Here is a 19,642-nt window from a genome sequence, read left to right as displayed (position 1 = left end):
CAGAGATTCATAGAGTCAAGCATTTGATCAAGAAGTAACAAAATCTAAAAACATTTTTTAATGATGCTGGCAAAAAATATAAATAACCGAGGTGCACAAAACACTTAGGAAACGGAAAAAAAATATTTATATAAAAAAATTTAAGCTTTCCCAATTATCACTTTTATAGGAAACAATCGCTTTTAAAAACATTTTAAAGTTAAAAAGTTAAACAAAACATATGCTCTGTAAATTTTGGATTTTTTAAAATAATAATAAAAAGAAAAAAACTTGTGCCTGAGTGTGATTACAGTCCATCTAAATAAACATGTTAACAAAAAATTCACTATTTATGTTTAAATGCTCAGGTCTGACATAGTTTTTTACTTTGCTGATCAAAATGGCAAAATATTTAAATGTTCTTTATTTGTGAAACATGTATGCAGTTCAAGAAGATCAAGTACCTTCGGAGATGAAATATCTTGAATGCAACTTTTTACCTGTTTTTGTATTTTTTTGTTTAAAAATCAGCAGAACTATTAAAGCTACAAGACTAGTCTCAAGTAATTTTGAGATATTTTACAACTTTTAAGTTAACCCAACGATCCAGGAATTTCAGTCCATAACTATCAACAGTATTTTTTTATTTAAAAAAATAATAGAGTAATCAAAAATAATTATACTATAGGTTTATAATGTACAATGTAAGAGCGTAGCAGGCAATTAGTCAGTCACAGTTGGGATTTTTGTGTAGACTGTAAACAAAAAAACGAAAGAAATTCAGTGAATTCACAGCTAGAGAACTGAGCAAAGACGGTCGTTATTTTAGGGGATAATAAACAGACAGGACGAAACGGCCACTGGAACAGAACGGCAGGAAAGTCGTACACTTGCACACACGATGGCAGGCAAAATCAGGGAAAGCTCGCCTTGGTTCTGAACATTTCCACGGAGAAACTGAGGAGCAAGTGACAGCTGCTTCTTTACTAAGCAAAAACATCACATCCTGCCCATCTAACTGAGGCCAGCTCTGACTCAAACTAGAGCAGCCTGTTTGTTCCTGTCACAGCAGAAAACACCATGCACAGCCGCCTTTTTCCATGGACAGGAAAGTTCAGTGAAGCCGTTTAACGAGATGTAAGAACATACAGATAGCGTAAATCTTTTATCCAATTACAATTACAAATGTGTCTGAACTTTAAAATGGCTCGCTGTGTGCGTGAGAGTGTGTGTGTGTGTGTGTGTGTGTGTAAATGCAGCACATTTTAACATGTAGTAAAAGTCTGTTAAATCTGTTGGGCTCTTTCACATAAAAAGCACATATATGTTTATGTATGTAAGACAATACATATACTTATATATACATATATAAGACGAAATTACGTAATTTAATATATATGTTTTTTTATGTGCGTCTTAAAACCTGCATGCAGGTAATTTTCAAAGGCCAGTAATTCGAATCATTCTTTTACCAAAAGTTTTAGCAGATATTCATCAGATTAATTCATCTTGCTATTCACTGATAATTTATTATATATGTTTATATATGTATATATTTTTTTCTGCTGGTGGTGATATTCTTCTACATACTGCAAAAATGCCTTCAAATTCTTATCCAATCATTTCAAATCTCAAATCCATACTCTGGGTAAATAAATAATAAAAATATCACAATCACTTATTAAATTTTTAAGCTGCACAGTCATTTCAATGAAACATTTGTGCACCTCATTAGCCTTAATAATTTCCCGTCTGTAACTGCAGAGGATTAGTGCCGAGAAAAGACTCAGCGTGCAACTTTTCATTGCGAAACACTTCCAAATCACAGATCTGCAGCCAAGCCTATAGAGTTCACAATAACCTAATGAAGTTATAAACTGTTACGAGACAACACACAACACGCTTATTTGGCTTGTGGTCTGCTGATCCCTGCGTCCTCTCGCAGTCTGTTCCTCTTCCACTTCATATTTTCCTCTGTTTCCTGCTTAAACAAGCAATTTGTGTTTCCCAGCAGTGCTCAAAAAAAAAAAAAAAAAAAAAATGAAAAAAATATTTAGACCATGTTTTTCACAATCTAAGTAGTTCTCCCTCACTGGCTTGTATTGAAACAGGTCCATAAATTACTAACGCCACAGTACAAAGTTGAGAAGGTATAATATTTAACATCAATGCTTATTACCATCCATTATGTTAAAAGAGTAAAATCAAGATTTGCAGTTTTTCCTTAAAGACACACCAAGGCTTGTGATAAGGAAATAAAATACAGATATATTACTGTAGTTTTGTGATCATGCAGTACATTGCTTTCTTTTGTCCTTTAACCACATGAATACAGCGTAGACTTTTAGGAAAACTGAGCCATTGCTCCACTCGTTTTTTTTTTTTTTTTGCTGAACCAGCGTGCAGGGAATCCCCCAGCATTCCATGTCAACCACAGGAAATTTTTCCATATATAAAAACATTCATTTATTTATTAAAAAATATTTCTAGCCCAAAGAACCAAAGGACGATAAGAAAAATCAAGTCTGTGACGTATGAAAACATTTTTTGCACTTGGTGTTCACTTTTTTCAGATCTTCAGAAAAAATTTAAATGCATTCAAATATACATGAAGCTTGTACAGAAACAAATCTGTTTAGAAAAAAAGGCTCAGGTATGATTGCGCACAGAATACCGTTGTAGGACAACTGCATTAAGGCTTTGCATTTTGTGTGCGTTCTGAGAAGCTTTTCTGCTCCTGACAGATTTAACTTCACATTAACATTTTCCGAAGATTAATTAGGTGATTTACTGCGGAAAGTAACAGTACGCAGATAAGGTATTTGCATGCAATGCATACAAGTGGTTTTGTACAAATGTGCCCGGAGATCTGAACAATGGGAGAAATAAAGTGAAGGTGTACAGTATCTGTTTCTTCAAAACTAATGGCAATAGGTTTTTTTTTTACAACCTGAAAAACACAATCTTCCGGCTTATGAATTTGAATCCTTTGTTAATGTAAATAAACATAACATTTAGGCACGGCACACCCTCTACCTGACCTCCATAACCCGCTTCATGCTGACTGTAACCCAGCATTGCTTGAACAATTTCCAGTGAAAACAGATGATTTCATTTCTTTCATGTTGCAGTCCTTGTTAATTATCCAAGACTGCTTTGAAGACTGCTAAGGTGGCTCTGTTTGCTTTGGGCTTGAATAAGACGACGCAGTGCAAACACTTGGACAGTCAAGGGTGCCTATGGCAACATAAACGCAGGCCAGATGTGACTAACAAATACCGTGTTAGCACACTATGAGAAGAGGAAGCTGCGCAGTGACAGGGGGCTTCTTTTACCGAAAGTCTGTGTGTGATTTTGAACAATGAAGAGAAGACAGAAAGCTTCGCACAGCAGGCAGATGATTAAAATAAAATCAATGTGTGTGTGTGTTTGTGTAAATAAGTGTCCTCCACGTCAGCAAACCGACTGACGATAATCCTCCAGTGAAATTATGCCACATTATTACAACAATAGATTAGATTACACCATAAGGCTTCACACTTACTGAAGCCTCTAAACAAGCGCTGACGGGAAAACAGCAGCCAAGCAAGAGCTTCCTGATGCATTTAAAATAAACTTAGTCCAACAGGTGCAGTTAAAACTGTCATTACAAGGTTTTTAAAACGTTTAAAAAAAAGGAAAGAAGAAAAAGAAAAAGAAAGAAAGAAATGAAAAGCAAAAAAAAATAAAATAAGAAGAAGCAAAAATGGAAACAAATGGAAAAAAAACAAAAAAGAAGAAAAAAACATTTTCAGATCTGCATACAGTACTGTAGGTCAAGTAGTAAAACCACAGGTGTCCGTGTTCTAGGTCTAGTCACAGCACCTTACATCACTCTCTTCCAGTAAGGCACGCACTCTTGCTGTTTAGCCTCAGGCCTAAAATAGATCTGTTTGCCCACCGTTTACTGACAGACCTTGGTTTTCCTTCCTTCTTAAGAATCTGAAGATTCACACGGCCTGATGACACTTTTGACCCAAAAGTGCACGCAAACAGATAAACACAAGATGTCATCTGAAACCTCCTATTCAACAAGACTGACTGACTTAACTGATCAAACATGCCTCATATTCCAGTTTTTTTGCACTGCATTTGTCTCCAAACAGGGACAGTTACTGACATGATGTGGTTAAGACTTTGTCATGGTCCATGCTACTAATGGAAGTTTGATGCGAAACAATTTATTTAGTTAAACTTGACTGCACTCATCGAACCATCCAAAAGTTTGTGCAAAAGGCTGTCATGCAAACAACCAGAAATTTATACGGTATTCAAATCATCAAGTTGTCAGCGAGCCAGAGGAGAATCCAAGAAGCGCCTCCTTCCACCTCTTACTGGAAGCCGGCACAGATTGCAGTTTGTCATGTTGATTACCAACATGCAGCGGCCTGAGAATCAATAGCTTTAAATATGACTGACAACTCGCAGTCATCTTATAGCATGACTCTTGTTTTTAGTTAACAAAGGAATCTCAGAGTTATTATTATTTTTTATTTAAACGGAAGTAAATGTATCCAAAAACTGAGGAATAAACTTAAAGACGTGTTGACAAGGAAGTTTGTTAGTTTATTCTATCCAGGAAATAAATTTAAAAAAAAAAAAATCCTGGAGAGAAACCAGATTATACAGTGCATTGGCAAAGACTTCCCGGAATAACACGTGACCAACGCAATAATCATTCATCACTATGAGAAAAATGCAATCATGTAAGCAAATAACATGGGTAGTTGCATCTGTGCAAATAAACAAAACAAAACAAAACAAAACACACAAAAAAAAGTGAAGTAAACATGTACCTTGGGAAGTGGCCGTCCCAGGTCTGCATAAAACTTAGTCCAAAATTGCATGAGCGACATGAGTCCAGTGCCTTCCCGGGAACTCACTGCTGTCCAGTTTGAGAAAGCAACACATCCGTCCATGTGCTGGAGCAAATCCCAGCACAGTCAGCACAACTGTAGCATTCCCAAATGATAACGACGCCAAGGAAAGAATGAATGACACACAGACACAGACGAGGACCAACGCAGCAATCCCAAAGCTCCGCACCGACAACTCTTCTCTCACTCACACACACAGGCATGCGCGCATTCACACGCACACATACACACACACATACACACACACTCACAACAGGTAGGAGCTAGGCTCGTGCTGGAAAGCTCTTTGGCCTTCCTACTGAGCGTGCTCCTCGTTTGCTAAAAGAGGAGTGACAGGTATTTGCTCAGAATGTTCAGTCATATTGATTGTGGTTTAGTTCCTCAGTGCTGAAGGTGGCAGGGAGGGGAGGGGAGAGTAGAGGGGGAGGAGGGGAGGAGCTTTCAGGAAATGATGCTTTTGTTGGTAAGTGACTAGAGTTCCTGGCAGTCAGGCCCTCTTTACTGTACATGGTGTAACTCAACCGCATTTCTAGTGTAAACAGCGCAGCGCGCAGGATCTCCAGAGCACTGTGGCGGCTGTGTGGCCTCTGTTTAAAGCTCACAGATCATCATTTAATGATTATTCTCTTTAGGCCAGCGGCTCTCTGACGGGCACATTATGTCAGCCTCTGTCTTTTTGTGTTGAGCCGCATGAAGAGTACCATGGTTTCATTCATCACTTGTGAATGGGAAACGATCGAGATAATTAGTTTTACGCAGCCCAAGTGGCAAGCTGAGAAATTAGTTAACGGCTGTCATTAGAAAGCAAAGATTTCCTGAACAAACTATTGTGAGAATGGAATGATCCTGTCAAAGAGCAACCTACACCTTACCTAATTTTTAGGCAGAAGTTATACAAACATAGAAAGTTGCTTCGGCAACAACAGAGGCAGCAACACATTTACAGTCAGTGACACTTTTTAGTAAAGGAATAAATTAAGCATATAATCCCATGACAAGGATTTTAATCAGTTTACCAGAGAATGATTTTAAAGGGGAAATTGTTTTTGCTTTATGTTCTGCAGTCATGACATTATGATGTGATTTTAGGCTATACTATGATTTTTTTTTTATTAACAAATGAGTAATGTGCTATTAGTACTAATACATACCAATGTTACCATTGAAAAAAATCTATACATAATATAGATTTTTATATAGATATAGCAAATATATAATAAAAAATAATTATTATTTTAAAAAGAGCCAAAATAATCTGGTGGTTTTAGATCCTAATCAGTTTGGAGGTCTCCGGCCATGGCCCGTTGATCAATGCCTACTGGAAGAGGCTGCGCATGGCAATAAGGAGCTCCAGGACTGTTATGGCTGCTAATCTGAGAGACAGAGCGGCGTCGTGAGTGGGGTCATAGTTGGGAATCCACATGAACGAGTAGTCATCCGGTACTAATAGGATATCAGAAAGGATGATTCAACCTCTGCAGCTCAGCGTTATATTCAATTAATTTTCCTTCACATAGCGGGTGAACGGGAAAAGACAGTCATGCCGTTCATTTAACATGCCGTATTTTTAAAATAAAAGTCACTACGGTTGAAGAAAAAAGTAACACAGGACCAGTCCTGGATCAGCCTTTCCCTAACTGACATTTAGCCTCAAAACAACTTAAAAGAAAAAAAAGTGTGCATGGCTTACTATTCGGTTAAAAAGTGTTCCATAGAAGTTTAACCTACGCATTGCCTAAGTGACAGTAAGCTTCGTTTTGCATAATCTGATTCTGTATTTGATCAAACTGAAAACTTGCCCACATACTTAAGCTACCATGGAAGTCGCATGATGATGCATGGGCATGCTTTTAAAAGTTCTTTGTAAGCGTATTGTGTATGCAGTGCATGTATGTGTGCATGTGTGCGTGTGTGTGTGTGTGTGTATACGTGTGTGTACTATACACATGTATTGAGGCCCCTCTTTTCTCTGTGGTTGCGTTGTGGTTTCATGTTCTCGTTGCTCTGTAGTTCAGGTAGGTTGCACTACGTACTTGCTCAGCTAGCCGCTAGTCATTAGCGCTACGTTCGCCATTGTGCAACCTGAACTATCAGGAAGAAACAAAACCTTTACAACAATGCAGTGGAGTTTTCTTTCAGGCTTTAGAAACAGATTTGCAGTGAGAGAAATACAGCTCTGCCTCAACAGAAAGGAGACACCTGAAGGCGGATCTTGCTCATCTTCTTTTTACTCTTCATTTGTACTCGAAGAAAATGTTTTTCAACCGTTTCTGTGTAGATTGGGTGCATATGTTTGCGTCACCATCTTGTTGTAAGCTGTATTGGTAGCATAGTTGTAACCTCTTAGCAGAGGCAAAGAGACTTTGCTGGAAATATCCTTGTAGTTAGCAGACATGGTGATGCTGATCCTCATAAAACTCCCCATTAAACAGTCATGTTCACTGACCCTCCTACCATCATTTAAAGTGGTTAATCAGCTTTTCAAAAGGATAAGAAATTTGTTCTTCCTTCTGCTCACAGGCCTGGTTACGGCAGCAATCATATCAAACATCGCCTCAAACATCATTAGCAGCAACAGTATTATTTAATTTCTGTGTGTCGGTGTGTGAAACGACCCAAAACAGTGTGTTTTATGTTCTGTCATGTTTTTTTTTTTCCTATGGTGATGATGCTAAATGGATGTTACAAGTGTGTAACCTCATATTTATTCCACAGGGAAACTGATAGGGTTAGCAGAGTTTCCTGGTATGATGTAGGGGTTTTGGATAACAATCTAATTGCTTTCATATTTATTAATAATCAATGGGATAACAATAATTTTGGCACATACTTCTGAGAAAAGAAAATCCATAATCATGAGCATGTTTTTTTAGAACAAAGGGAAATGTTTTTTCATGTCGTTTAATTGTGTATGATGTTTATTTTATTATTTTTGAACTTGTCTGTGAAAATCCAGCCAACGTATTTTTTTGTGAATCACACACAAAAAAAGAACTAGGCTGAGTTTTTACATACTGGGTCACATTTTTGCTCAGGTGCCAATATTTCTGGAGGTAATTGTGTATTACCCATGTTAAAGAAAGCCGACAGCTGGGAGATCACAATAATAAATTTTACTTATGCTCAGTATACATATATCTTCACTCACACACATACACTAGCATTTTAGACATGTTTGGCCACACACAAGGAAAGGCAGTAAGAATAAAATGTAAGGTGTGGCTGCATTGTAAGCAAATGGAGTGAGACAACCAGAAGGAAATGTAAGCAGCGGCACAAAAATGCACCTGCTAGTAAGATGAACGCCTACAGAACTTCTCTCGTGGCTAAACACAGCCACCTCGGTTTACAGACTGCCAAAACACGGCTGCTCACATGGCATGTGAGGCTAATCAAATGACTACAAATAAAACATGAAGGTTTTCCCTTTACAGCTAATCCCATCACCATAAACAGGCTAACACACAAAAGCTAAATTTACTAAGCTAGAAAGATACTATAGAAAGGCTAAAACACAAAAGATTTTTTAATTTTTCTATCCTGATACATCGATTGCAAATCGGCTAAAACATGAACCCTAACTCTGCTAGTCTAATACGATCACTACAAAAAAGCAATTTTGCTAGACTAATACTAATAAAAAGGCTAAAACATACAGTTAATTTTTACTAAGCTATTAAAAAAATACAAACAGGCTAAATAATAAGAGCTAGTTTTGCCACACTAATAAAAATGGTTCTGAAAAGGTTCTAACTTTGATAGGCTAATAACAAGATTATAAATAATCTCAAAATAAAGCTATTTTAGGATAATACAAATGAAGACTATGAAAAGCCAAAAAATAATGGCTAATCTTGCTACACTAATAAAAATTATTCTAAAAAGGCTACAGCATAACAGCCAATTTTGCTAAGCTAAAATAAATACAAATGTTCTAAATAAATGCAGGCTAATTTTGCTACAGTACACTAATAAACAAAACATGACAGATAATTTTCCAAGGCTATGATCCTGGAAATCCTAGAGCATGAAAGCTAAATTTGCTAGTTTAATCAACATACTGTACTAGAAATAAACTAGAACAGCTAATTTTGCTAGTCTAATAAATTAATTATAAATTATACCCACAACCTGACTAAGAGCCAATTTCACATCTATTGCAATAAAACTAATATACAACTACACTTATATTAAAGTGTACCGGTTTTGCTTATGAGTCTGCTATGAAAATGAAAAAAATGTTAGGATGATTAGCAACACTGCTAACAGCAGCAGCAAGGATTACTACGTAGAACAAACACATTAACAATACTCAACAAACAACCGTGTAAAGCCAGTGGATAGTTTCTAGTTAAGGTTTAAAAGTGGTTGCAGGAACAGAGCAGTGCTCTAACATCCTCTATACAACACAATATGAGGAAGTTCTGTCACAAACTCTCAGCTAAGCAGCTACTCGTGTTTTTAAAGAAGTCTCTTCCACAGTGAGTGCGTGAGTGTGTGTGTTAAGATAACAGGGGAGTGTGATCTTTCCTGCTGGTCAACATGGTCAGGATTAGTCACAGGACAATTACAGTTCATTTAGTCAGAGTTCTCTCATGAAACATCTTTTTCCAGCAGCTGAGAAAGGTGAAGCGGGGCGGACGGGGTCTTCAGCACTACACAAAAACTACTATGATTTTAAGACCTATACATTCATAGGTCACACACATTCATTTAACACATGCAGATATGAATAACATTTCTTCCATTATTGCTCACTAAAGAAAAGCAAAAAAAAAAAAAAAAGAGATCCTTGCTAGAGGTATTCACATTACGGCCAGGTAACTAAACACTGATCTCCAGTCAGCTTCCCTGCTGTGGCTTCCGCACTAAGCTTTTTTTCCTCAATCACTAACGTCCGAGTAAACCCACAGGAAGTGACTGCAAGGCAGGTGAAATGCAGCACTTTTTCATAGTTCAGCTTTTTAGAAAAGCACTGTGAAATGTCAAACGTTTTTTTTTTTTCTTTCTTTTGAACTTCCATTCATTCAGTTTGGGATTAAGCAAGAAAAAGACATATTCTTTATATTCTTAGTAAAAGCATGTGACGTGTTGAATTTCATTTCAACGTCGTTTAATACATTCCCCGGTACCTAATGCCATGTCCCGATTTAAACCAATCTGCGAAGTGATTTTCTGCCTCCAAAATGTCCATCTTTATCAGCTGAATCTAATAAATCTAAACCAGCGCCTCAAAACTACTAAGGGTTTAAAGCAACAGCTCTGGTTGACTTTCTTTGAAGTGTTCTTAACACCTGCTCCATGTTTTACAGCCTAACTGGGTGTGGCCTAAACCAGAATTTCAACTGCTAAGCAACGGATGTAGACGTGTCATCATTGTCAGCGTTGTCTGCGAAAGGACTCTGATAGGTCCTTAATCTGTTATGTCATTCCTGAGAAGTGCGTGGGGCTGCGTTTTTAAACTTGCTTGCTCAAAATAAAAACAAACTAGCAGTTTAATTTTAACTGCCACACACTCTTACTTCACTGTGTCCTTCAAGCTTCATAACTTCTTGCTTACACCCACATGGAAAAAAACAAACAACTTTCTAACTCTAGCTCTTTAGTCAATAAAAAAAAAATCACACCTCTTATTCATATTTGTATTTCTTTCTATTTACAACACATTATATGTTCACTTAGAATACTGTATATATATTATAATGTGGTTAAATTGTCAAATCTAATTGGTCAGATAGTGTGGATTATTTGTGTAGAACAGCACCGACTGAACATCAGCTGCAATATGAACATTGAAAAACAATATTAAACAATGATTTTTATATTAAGTTTTTTTTACTGTTCCAATAAAAACAACGCATATTGTTTAACAAACCAGACAAAAAACTATTGCGTGAATCAAGCAAAGAAAACAACTCAGGAGATTTGAAATTACTGGAACTGGGTTAAGAACCCTTCAACACATTATTAAAACATTTTTAGGATAGTGCTGAACTGTCAACTTTGTGGAAGAAATGTGGTCGGAAAAAAAATCATGAATGGAGATCACCTAAACATATTGGTAAATTTGCATGGTAAAAAAAACAACAGCTATGTTTAATAGTGAAAGTAAGAGCATTTCCTTACACACATACACCTACACACAATGTGATGAGAACTCACAGGATTGGGATTAAACAGCTGTATGAACATAAGAAAAGCACTTGTTAGTGAGTCTAATCAGAAAAAAAGGTCAAGAGTGGTTGTGGGAGAATGAGGAACCATTTTCACACATGAACTGCCCACCTCATTGTGTGCTCTAATCAAATGCTCTTATTTATCAGCATTATATAGTGGTAGTAAGAGGATTTCCATACACACACAATATGATGAACTCACAGGTTTGGGACTAAACAGCTGCATGGACATAAGAAAAGCATATATAATAATAAAAAAAAAAAGAATTCATCACAGATAAGGACTGACAGTTTTTTTAGAGAGAGAGAGATAAAGAGAAAAATATATGGGGAGTATATATAAAGAATGTACTGTAGTTGTTTATAATATAATAAAAAAGACAATGTAACTAAAAACCACTAGCGGGTGACCTGTCGTTCATTAATAACTTATATCTTGTCACTGTTGGCAAATTGCTGTAGTTTGTGTCATCACTAGAGTAGAGTATGCTTTGAATTAAACTCTGGACCATAGTTATGTTTGGTGCAGACTAAACAGTGTTGTCAAGTTGTCAATCCTTTACTCTGTTAATTTTCTAACCCTTGTTTTTTTTTTATTATAAGCCACTAAAATTAGCAGCCTAGGCGTCCAGGGCAGCACAGCAGGAAAGCATTCACTCTATCTTCAGGAGACATTGTGCAATTTCAAATGCCAGTAATAGCAAAAACACTCATGACCAGGAAATTAGAAACAATACCTGGCTAAGAACTAGGTCTGCACCTAATGTTATATTTTGTTTTATAGATTAATCTATCATATATTAATTTATTTACTTTATAAAATAAATATATTAGTCAATTCGTCAACTAGACTACTGATTGTTTTTCACTGTTATTCTAGGTGCTGATGTACCTTGTCAGTAAATAATAACCATAACTTTGATGTTTAACCCTTTATTCAAGCATTTTCTCATACAAAAATGTATTTTTACAAATAAATTCTGCATAAAAAAGTAAAGAATTAATAAGTTCAGAGGCTATTTAGACAGTAACAGAACTTTTATAGAAAAAACTATTTTTATTAATAAATAATAATTAAAAAATTGCACAGCTTTGCCCCCAGATGAGACAAAAATAAGTTTATAAGTTGCCCTGCAATTGTTTGGCACTCTGTCAACTCCTGGGATAGGCTCCAGGCTCCCCGCGACCCTGAATACAGGATTAAGCGGTAATGTTGATGAGTGAGTGAGTAAGTTTATGGATAATATAACCAGCATTTCTTCCAGAAAGGCTCATGCATTTATCAGTAATTTTAAAAAGAAGACTATGTAGGAGACAACCATCTCCATCATCTAACACTTAATGCATAAACAAAATGCCAATGTGCTGGAAAGTGGTGCTGAAAGAATAGCCATTACCATTTGCTCTTAAAAATCGTGATTCCCACTATTATATAGTGGGAATCAAGTTGGTCTGAATCAAGTGGGACTGATGTTCCGTGCACAGATTAAGCTCTCTTGTCATTTTGAGGTTAGACCAGGAAGACTAGTATCTTTTTTTAGATACACCAGCAAAATTTTGAACAAAATTAAATATTGTGACACATTGAAAGTGTTTAGACTTATTTACCTTAAGTATTTAGACTTTCATGGAGTGCAGCAATTAAGTATTTATGTAATCGAATGAATTGATGAGATTGGCGCATTGGTGCAGCCCTACTAAAAACCCCTTATCAAAGCTAAAGGCAATTTGAGTGACACAGCAAATAAAATCACATACCTTTTTTTTACAGACCATAACAACTATATCTCTTAAATATGTGATTCTGTGAACATTTTAGTCCTGTGACTTTCTTGCTTTAGTCCTGTGACTATCTTGCTATCCTGCCCACCATCCCTCCCTCTCATCCTTCTAGATAGGTACATAAATATGTAAAACACAGCTTACCTGAAAGATGTCTTCATCGCAGGAAAAACCTAACATATCAGGAAAATCTGAAAAAGCGGAATGGTTGAAAATTTCCATGTGCATCTCTGAAGTGCTGCTGGAACAGTGTTGCCTGTGATATAGAAAAAAAGTTGGTCAAAGTGTGATTGTTGAAAAAATAAGGCACCTCATTTGCATTTACATTACGTTTTCTCATTTAGCAGTTAGGTTTACCAATTACACAGATTAGCCATAACATTATGACTTCCCTCCCAAGATGTTAAGTTGGTACTCAGTATTAGGCAGATGGTTATAATGTATTTATTTTAAACCTACTTCTCTAATGTAAGACATATGCTTAAGGGGAATTACCACAGTGATGTGAAACTATAAATGTGAATCTGTGAAAAGTTTGGCATCACACTGCCTATTCTTATTCATTTATTCATAACAGATACAACTGACTAATGCAATAAGTGCACACTTCATAAAGCTGTTATTTAACATTCCCACCCTGTACTACATTATCTTCTCAAATCTGCTATTATACAGTATATTATATGTGGTTTGGAAAATTTTACACCACAACAGATGGATCTGACAGCTAACAAATAAAGTGCTGTCTTCAGAAAGCAGACATTTCTGTTTTAATCACGTCTTATGAGCATTTAATACAATGATTAATTATAACCATAACATACTGTAATAATACACTGCTATGTTAACAATACATTTTTACACATTACAAAAATGTTATAATACTTTATTTTTTAGTCTCTCTAATCTCAAATTGGAAAATTCATTTCTTATAACAAACACTTTGTCTTCTTTTTACAGCAGTTTTACCCTCTAGTTGGACCTGCCTTTAAAAAACACACTAATTTGGACTGCCCATATTTTGCTGTTATTCTGTATTTTTTTTTTCTTGTTTTGTCTCTGGCATTAACAGTGAAGGAACTCCACACAGACAGAAACTGGTAAGATGAGGCATATATACCTATAAGACTGTGTGTGATCAGTATAAATTAAAAATGTCATTGATAGTAGAAAATGAGACAGAAAGATGAGAGAAAACCCATGCCTACCTTTAGAAAAGCCTAAATCTAAAAAAGTTTTTACCATGTATACCTCCCGCAGTTGCTCAGTCCATGACTAACACTAGTGCCCTTCATCATATGACGTACATTCATTCCCTACCTACCGAGTCATGTTCACGTCATGTGACATTCACTTTCAGTTCTTCCTTTTCAGCCACTCCTAAATGGGAAAGCACCATTTCTGTTTAAGGAAGTGTTGTTTTTTCTATTGCTCCTTGTAGCAGAATGTATTGTTTAAACAAAAAATTTAAATATTCCTGACTATGAAGTTTTCCTTTGCATGAGTGATTTCACGCATAAACCACTACAGTGGGCTTAGTTTCTGTTTGACCACAACACATATATATATATATACACACACACACACACACACACACACACACACACACACACACACAAGATGAGTAATACAAGTTACAAAGAAATTCATCATTATTTAAGGAAAAATGGAGTTTAAAGTAAAACAAAAAAAAGATAGATCCACATTTTTATGGAACAACAATAAACCCCAATAAATGTGATCTAGATTTAAGCGTCAATAAGAGTTATAAGGTTTAAACATAAATAAGAGGTATTGTCCCTGATTCTTTAGTTTAATAGTTGATCTACCTTGTTTCAAGACATCATGTACAACTAACTTTGCAGTTTCCAGTTGCACTGCACTAGTGCACATACTGACACTCTTCCAAAAATCTTCCTTGTCTGTCACATTGGAGCTCTAAAAAACTAAAGATTTGAAACTTATTTGCTTCTTTGATGTGTAAGGTGATTTCAGATGTTATTACTAAAAGATTCATTTGTGAGAAAAATTTAGATAAGATAAGGTAACTTTAACTCAGCACTTAGGGTAAATACGTCAAAGATTAAAAAAAAAAAACACAAAGGAATACAGAATGATTATCCATTAATCATTAATGTATTTAAAACTGCTATATTTTAATTTCCTTCCACCAATAATGTAAAAAATAATGTAGAAAAAATATATATATAATATATATATATATAATAAGAAAATATTTGTTATCCTGCCCCCTTTCAGTACAGAATGTTTAAACTTGTACTGGCCTTGCATCAATAATTGAAAATGCCCCCAATGCCCCTTCTCATCCTCTTATAGCACGCATGAGGACATGCTGATTGCTTATATTGTTGTAGCTTGGTTTTTTAATAGAGCCAAGACGGTCCTTTGCTAATGATTAGTCTAGTTAGCATGCTATCTCTGGGTAAACCACCATAAGTTTTGGGATTTAGCTTTGTGTTCATTGGGGGAATGGTGCAGGCTTAGTAAATAAAAAAAGTCTTATTCTCCACTCATTTAACTACTACAGACACATTTCTCCCACATTTTTTGTCTAATACACATTCAAAAGAAAAATGACACAGGTGCCAAATCTTAATTGCTAGGTTAAAAAAAAATAGCACCAGCACACCAAGTTATGTAGAGTTTTACCTAAACTGGTGGCTTTTCTTTTAATTTTTTTCCCTCAGTTTGGTCTCCTGTCATTTCTAACCCATCAGCCAGCTCTCTCCTATTATTTCGGGTGGTTCCTTATACGATGATACACGAAACCAGCCAACTCTTCTCTTTCATAAGATTGGGCTCACAGATTAAAAAAAAAAAAAGATATAATAGGAGCTAACTGGTTTCCCAGACGTTCCACATAATTACTTTCACAATATTATAGCTCTCACTTTTACTAACTCACTCAGTTTCAGTAATTATTTTATCCTGATCAGGATTCATGGTGGATCTGGAACCTATCCTGGAAAACTGGCCATGAGTCAGGAAAACACCCTGATACCTGCCAAATGTAGTAAAAATGCAGAAAGGATTACTCTTTAATAAAGTAAATAAATAACTTAACTGTTGGCAACAACAAATGGTACTGCTTGCTGTTTAATAAATAAATCAATCAATAAGTAACCCAACTGTTGGCAACATCAACTGGTACTGCTGCGGTAAAAGTGGAACACAACACTTCAAAACAAGCTGCTAAGGAACAACAACTGTGCTGTATCTGGGGCCACATTACACATAATTTGCCTATAACAGCAATATCTTTTATTGTTTATTCCTCACATATCATCCATGCCTCATGTAAACTGTAACTGTACAAAAGAAAGAACAGACGATAAATAAGACATGCTTCTCATATACCAGTAATGGTACGCTGACCATCGAGCACACTGGGACAAAACCAAGTGGGCTGATGTATCAGTGGACCTGATAAGGTGCGTTAACATTCTGAGTATTTAAAGCTAAATTTAGTGCACTGCAGAGAGATGGTAAGAAAAAAAAGAAAACGTCTGGAAAAAAATGAGAAAAGAGGAAGTATGCAATATATAGAGGCTTCCAAATGTAAAAGTGGCCAGCAATGTTTCTGGAAACAAAAGCAATGTGGCAAGATGACTTCAGTTACAGACTAGGCTGCATATGTAGTTGCAATTTGCTTATCCTTAAAAAAATTGATTGACAGACAATGTGTTGCTATTTAATTAATTATTGTTACCATTGATTGTGCAGGATAGGGTTGCTATGTGTAACATTTTATTGTAATTATATAACCCCATAAACACACACACACAAACAAATAATTACACCTGGGGCAGGCTGGTGTGTATGTCCAGGCCTGAATTTCCATCCTAGTATACTTCCTGTACACAGACAGTATCAGTCTGGTGTCAATGTGAAAACAGGTGATGTTCCTAATGTCGTATTAAAGATTTTATACAAGTTACTTAAGTCAATAATTTCTTTTACTGATGTTCATTTTGTTTGTTTTGAGAAACACACAACTGAATGTGATCATTTACACTTGATAGATCTGTTGGCCATTTGCAGGACGTCTCCATTTGGCAAGCAAAAATTTAAATCAAATGGCACCTTATACCTACGTGACTCCACCAGAGACCTGAAGTGGATGAAAGTGGTGTTGAGGCGAAAACCCCCTCTCCTGATCTGAGGGCGACACTGCAGGTTGGGCACACAGCCACCACTTTCTACTAATATAATACCAGCCTCTCAGAACAGGCCTGCATGCCTTTGGAAGCCTGAGAGTTTCCCGGAATGCTTTGGCCCTGAACTATAGAACGCCAGCGCCCTTCTGCTGCCTGGCCTGCCATGACACACTTATCTTATGCTTGATCACAGTCACAGAGGAGAAAAAAAATTCCCTGAATCTCCTTAATAATACCCAAATGTTTGAGCAGGAATTTTTTATGAGATAATACATTAAATGACATGGATAATATCTTTATGTGTGGAAATACAGAGTGTTTTCTTGTCTTGAACGTTTATAAATCACATAGTACAACCATTAGTTTTACACATTTTCATTATTTTTTCTTTAAAAAGGTAAGGACATTTTTTTCATGTCCTTAGCAAACTCCATAGTGCACATTTTTTTTTTTATTTAAAAAGTCCAACTGGATAATAATTCAACAGTGGGGATAGTGCTACATACCATTATACTACATGTACATCACCTGTTTGCTGTCTTTCTCCTGTGTACTGGAAGAATGAACATAAATCTGAACGTTTTGTGCTATTTTTCCAGCAGAGCATGTGGGCAGACAGGATGTTCAGAGTGACGCTATTTGTTATTCATCCTAAAACTGAGATTGCAGTTCTACTGGCGTGATGAACAAAGTAACCGTTATATGAACATAATCCAGATCGCCCACTCAGCCTGTACAGATCTGCTCAAGCTGATTGCATCCTCACTGTTTTTTACATTAAATTGTTTGGGCTGAACAGTGGTACGTAAATCGAGCAGGTTAATTCATGCCCTCATTTCCTGATTAAGTGATGCCAATGATTCCAAGATAAGGAAATCACTTTTTCACATACCTAGAAGCTTTTTAACTCATGTCGCTACAAATATATTAAAACAGGAAGGCCTTTAAGCTAAGACAGAAAGACCTGTGACACGTGCATAACCTCATAAAGCAGTCATTAATGTGTTATGCAGTGGTTCAGTGGTTTTAAATACTTACATGGTCTGAAGGTGTTGATTCATGTTTTAAAACAGCAGCTCTGTCAGACATTCTGACTGTAATACAGGTTTATTTTAATGTGCTGTTTCTAATAAGAATTAGTTTCTAAAATAATATTAACCTAGAGATAAACAAATTAATAAATATGTTGTTGTTTAACTAAGAAAAACGTGTTGTTGTTGATGCTGTAAAGCTTAAGGAGATCATAAGGAGACTTTCTTATGAAAGTCTTAACAAGTAAATGGGGATGCCAACCCAAAATATAATAAGATCCTCTATAGTACTTACTGACTCCCAGACTGGGCAGGCCAATGCGGGTAAGACACCTGTGAGAAAGTCCATGGTGTGCAAAGTGGACTCTGAAAGAGAATTTATATATTTTTTAGACAAAGAAGCTGTGAATCAGAGGGACACAAGCATTGCTGTCTAAATGTGCGTGCAAAACAAATGCAAGCATCTTTTCTTCTCTAATTTCTACAATTTTCCACATTGATCCTATTTACCACTTGAGGAAACAAGGGAAGAGAGTTAATATTTTAACCTGCTATACAAAATGATGAAACTGAACTATACATCACATACACCATAATACCTCTCACACATCAGTGCCTGCACTGTGCATTCAGATGTAGATTAAATTTAAGGGCTCATGACATTCTAAATAAGAGGACAAATTTGAATATAGTTGCAAGCAACGATAAGTGGCCTCCTGGGTGCAGCACACAACCTGCATGATTTTTGAGCATGTTAACATGTATTTAAAGGGGACATACCGATACCATTTTTATTTCAATTTTATGTCAAGACCTTCAAAAAAGCATCACACTATGTTGTCACTCAATATTATGTCACACAAAAAATTACTAACCACTTTTCGGCATTAGTTTGAGGCATCGCCATGGTTGACCCGTTTGAGCTATTAAAAAAATCCCTCTTCAATTTTGCATCCTCAATGTCTTGAGATCACATTGGCCCATATAAATCATATAAATCCTCTTAGATTATCAAATTCATTTGGTGCGTTTTGAAAACAACCCAAAATAACTGACTTCCTGTTGAATGGACCCATAACATATAATGTAAAAGTTGTTCAGCTGTATGAGTATGAGCTGTGTATGAGCTTTGCAGCAAAATCTCGTGTGAGGGCCTCGTGCCACGCCTGGGGCCCAGACTCTCAGGAATCCTAATTGCAGCAGATTTCAAATTGTCTGCCAATTTTCATAAGCCTTTAAGCAGGCTAAGACCCCCAAAAAGCCCTGAATGTTGGAAGAAAACAAAAATCCTTAGAAGAACAGGAGGACTCTCACACATTATGAAAACATACGGGTGATGTCATAGCACTTGGGTCCTAATAATAAAAATCAAAGTATGCAAATTAAGCATGCTAATTAATCCTATAATGAAAGCTGCTGTGTGGAATTCAGAACGGGAAGCGCTTGAAATATTGCAGCTTTTTAAAAAAGGGATGCAGGAATTTAAAAAAAAAGGTTAGCCTACTGAGTTTTTTTGTGCCTGCCATACAAATATGAAAATAAAAAGATTAGCCTGAACAAGTAATTTAATTGTCCTGTGT

The 19,642-nt window shown here is 36.1% G+C and overlaps 1 protein-coding gene across 3 annotated transcripts in view; it reads right to left on the bottom strand.

Annotated features, from left to right (window-relative positions):
* Positions 1–19,642, bottom strand: part of si:ch73-63e15.2 (protein strawberry notch homolog 2) — a 55,049-nt gene that overhangs the window by 18,825 nt on the left and 16,582 nt on the right. The window contains exons 3-4 of one of the 3 annotated variants that reach the window (XM_053512688.1): positions 18,358–18,428; positions 12,998–13,109 (exon numbers count right to left, since the gene is read on the bottom strand). In XM_053512688.1, the coding sequence (XP_053368663.1) occupies positions 12,998–13,109; positions 18,358–18,428 (183 nt within the window). Of the gene's footprint in view, positions 1–4,814; positions 5,245–12,997; positions 13,110–14,061; positions 14,145–18,357; positions 18,429–19,642 lie in introns of those variants that run through there. The other 2 variants (XM_053512690.1, XM_053512689.1) reach the window with 2 other exon arrangements.

Source organism: Clarias gariepinus, chromosome 15 (assembly GCF_024256425.1).
Source record: "Clarias gariepinus isolate MV-2021 ecotype Netherlands chromosome 15, CGAR_prim_01v2, whole genome shotgun sequence".
In the NCBI taxonomy this organism is placed as follows: Eukaryota; Metazoa; Chordata; class Actinopteri; order Siluriformes; family Clariidae; genus Clarias; species Clarias gariepinus.
Note: the sequence above shows the minus strand (reverse complement) of the source record. Positions and strands in the feature narration are given on the sequence as shown.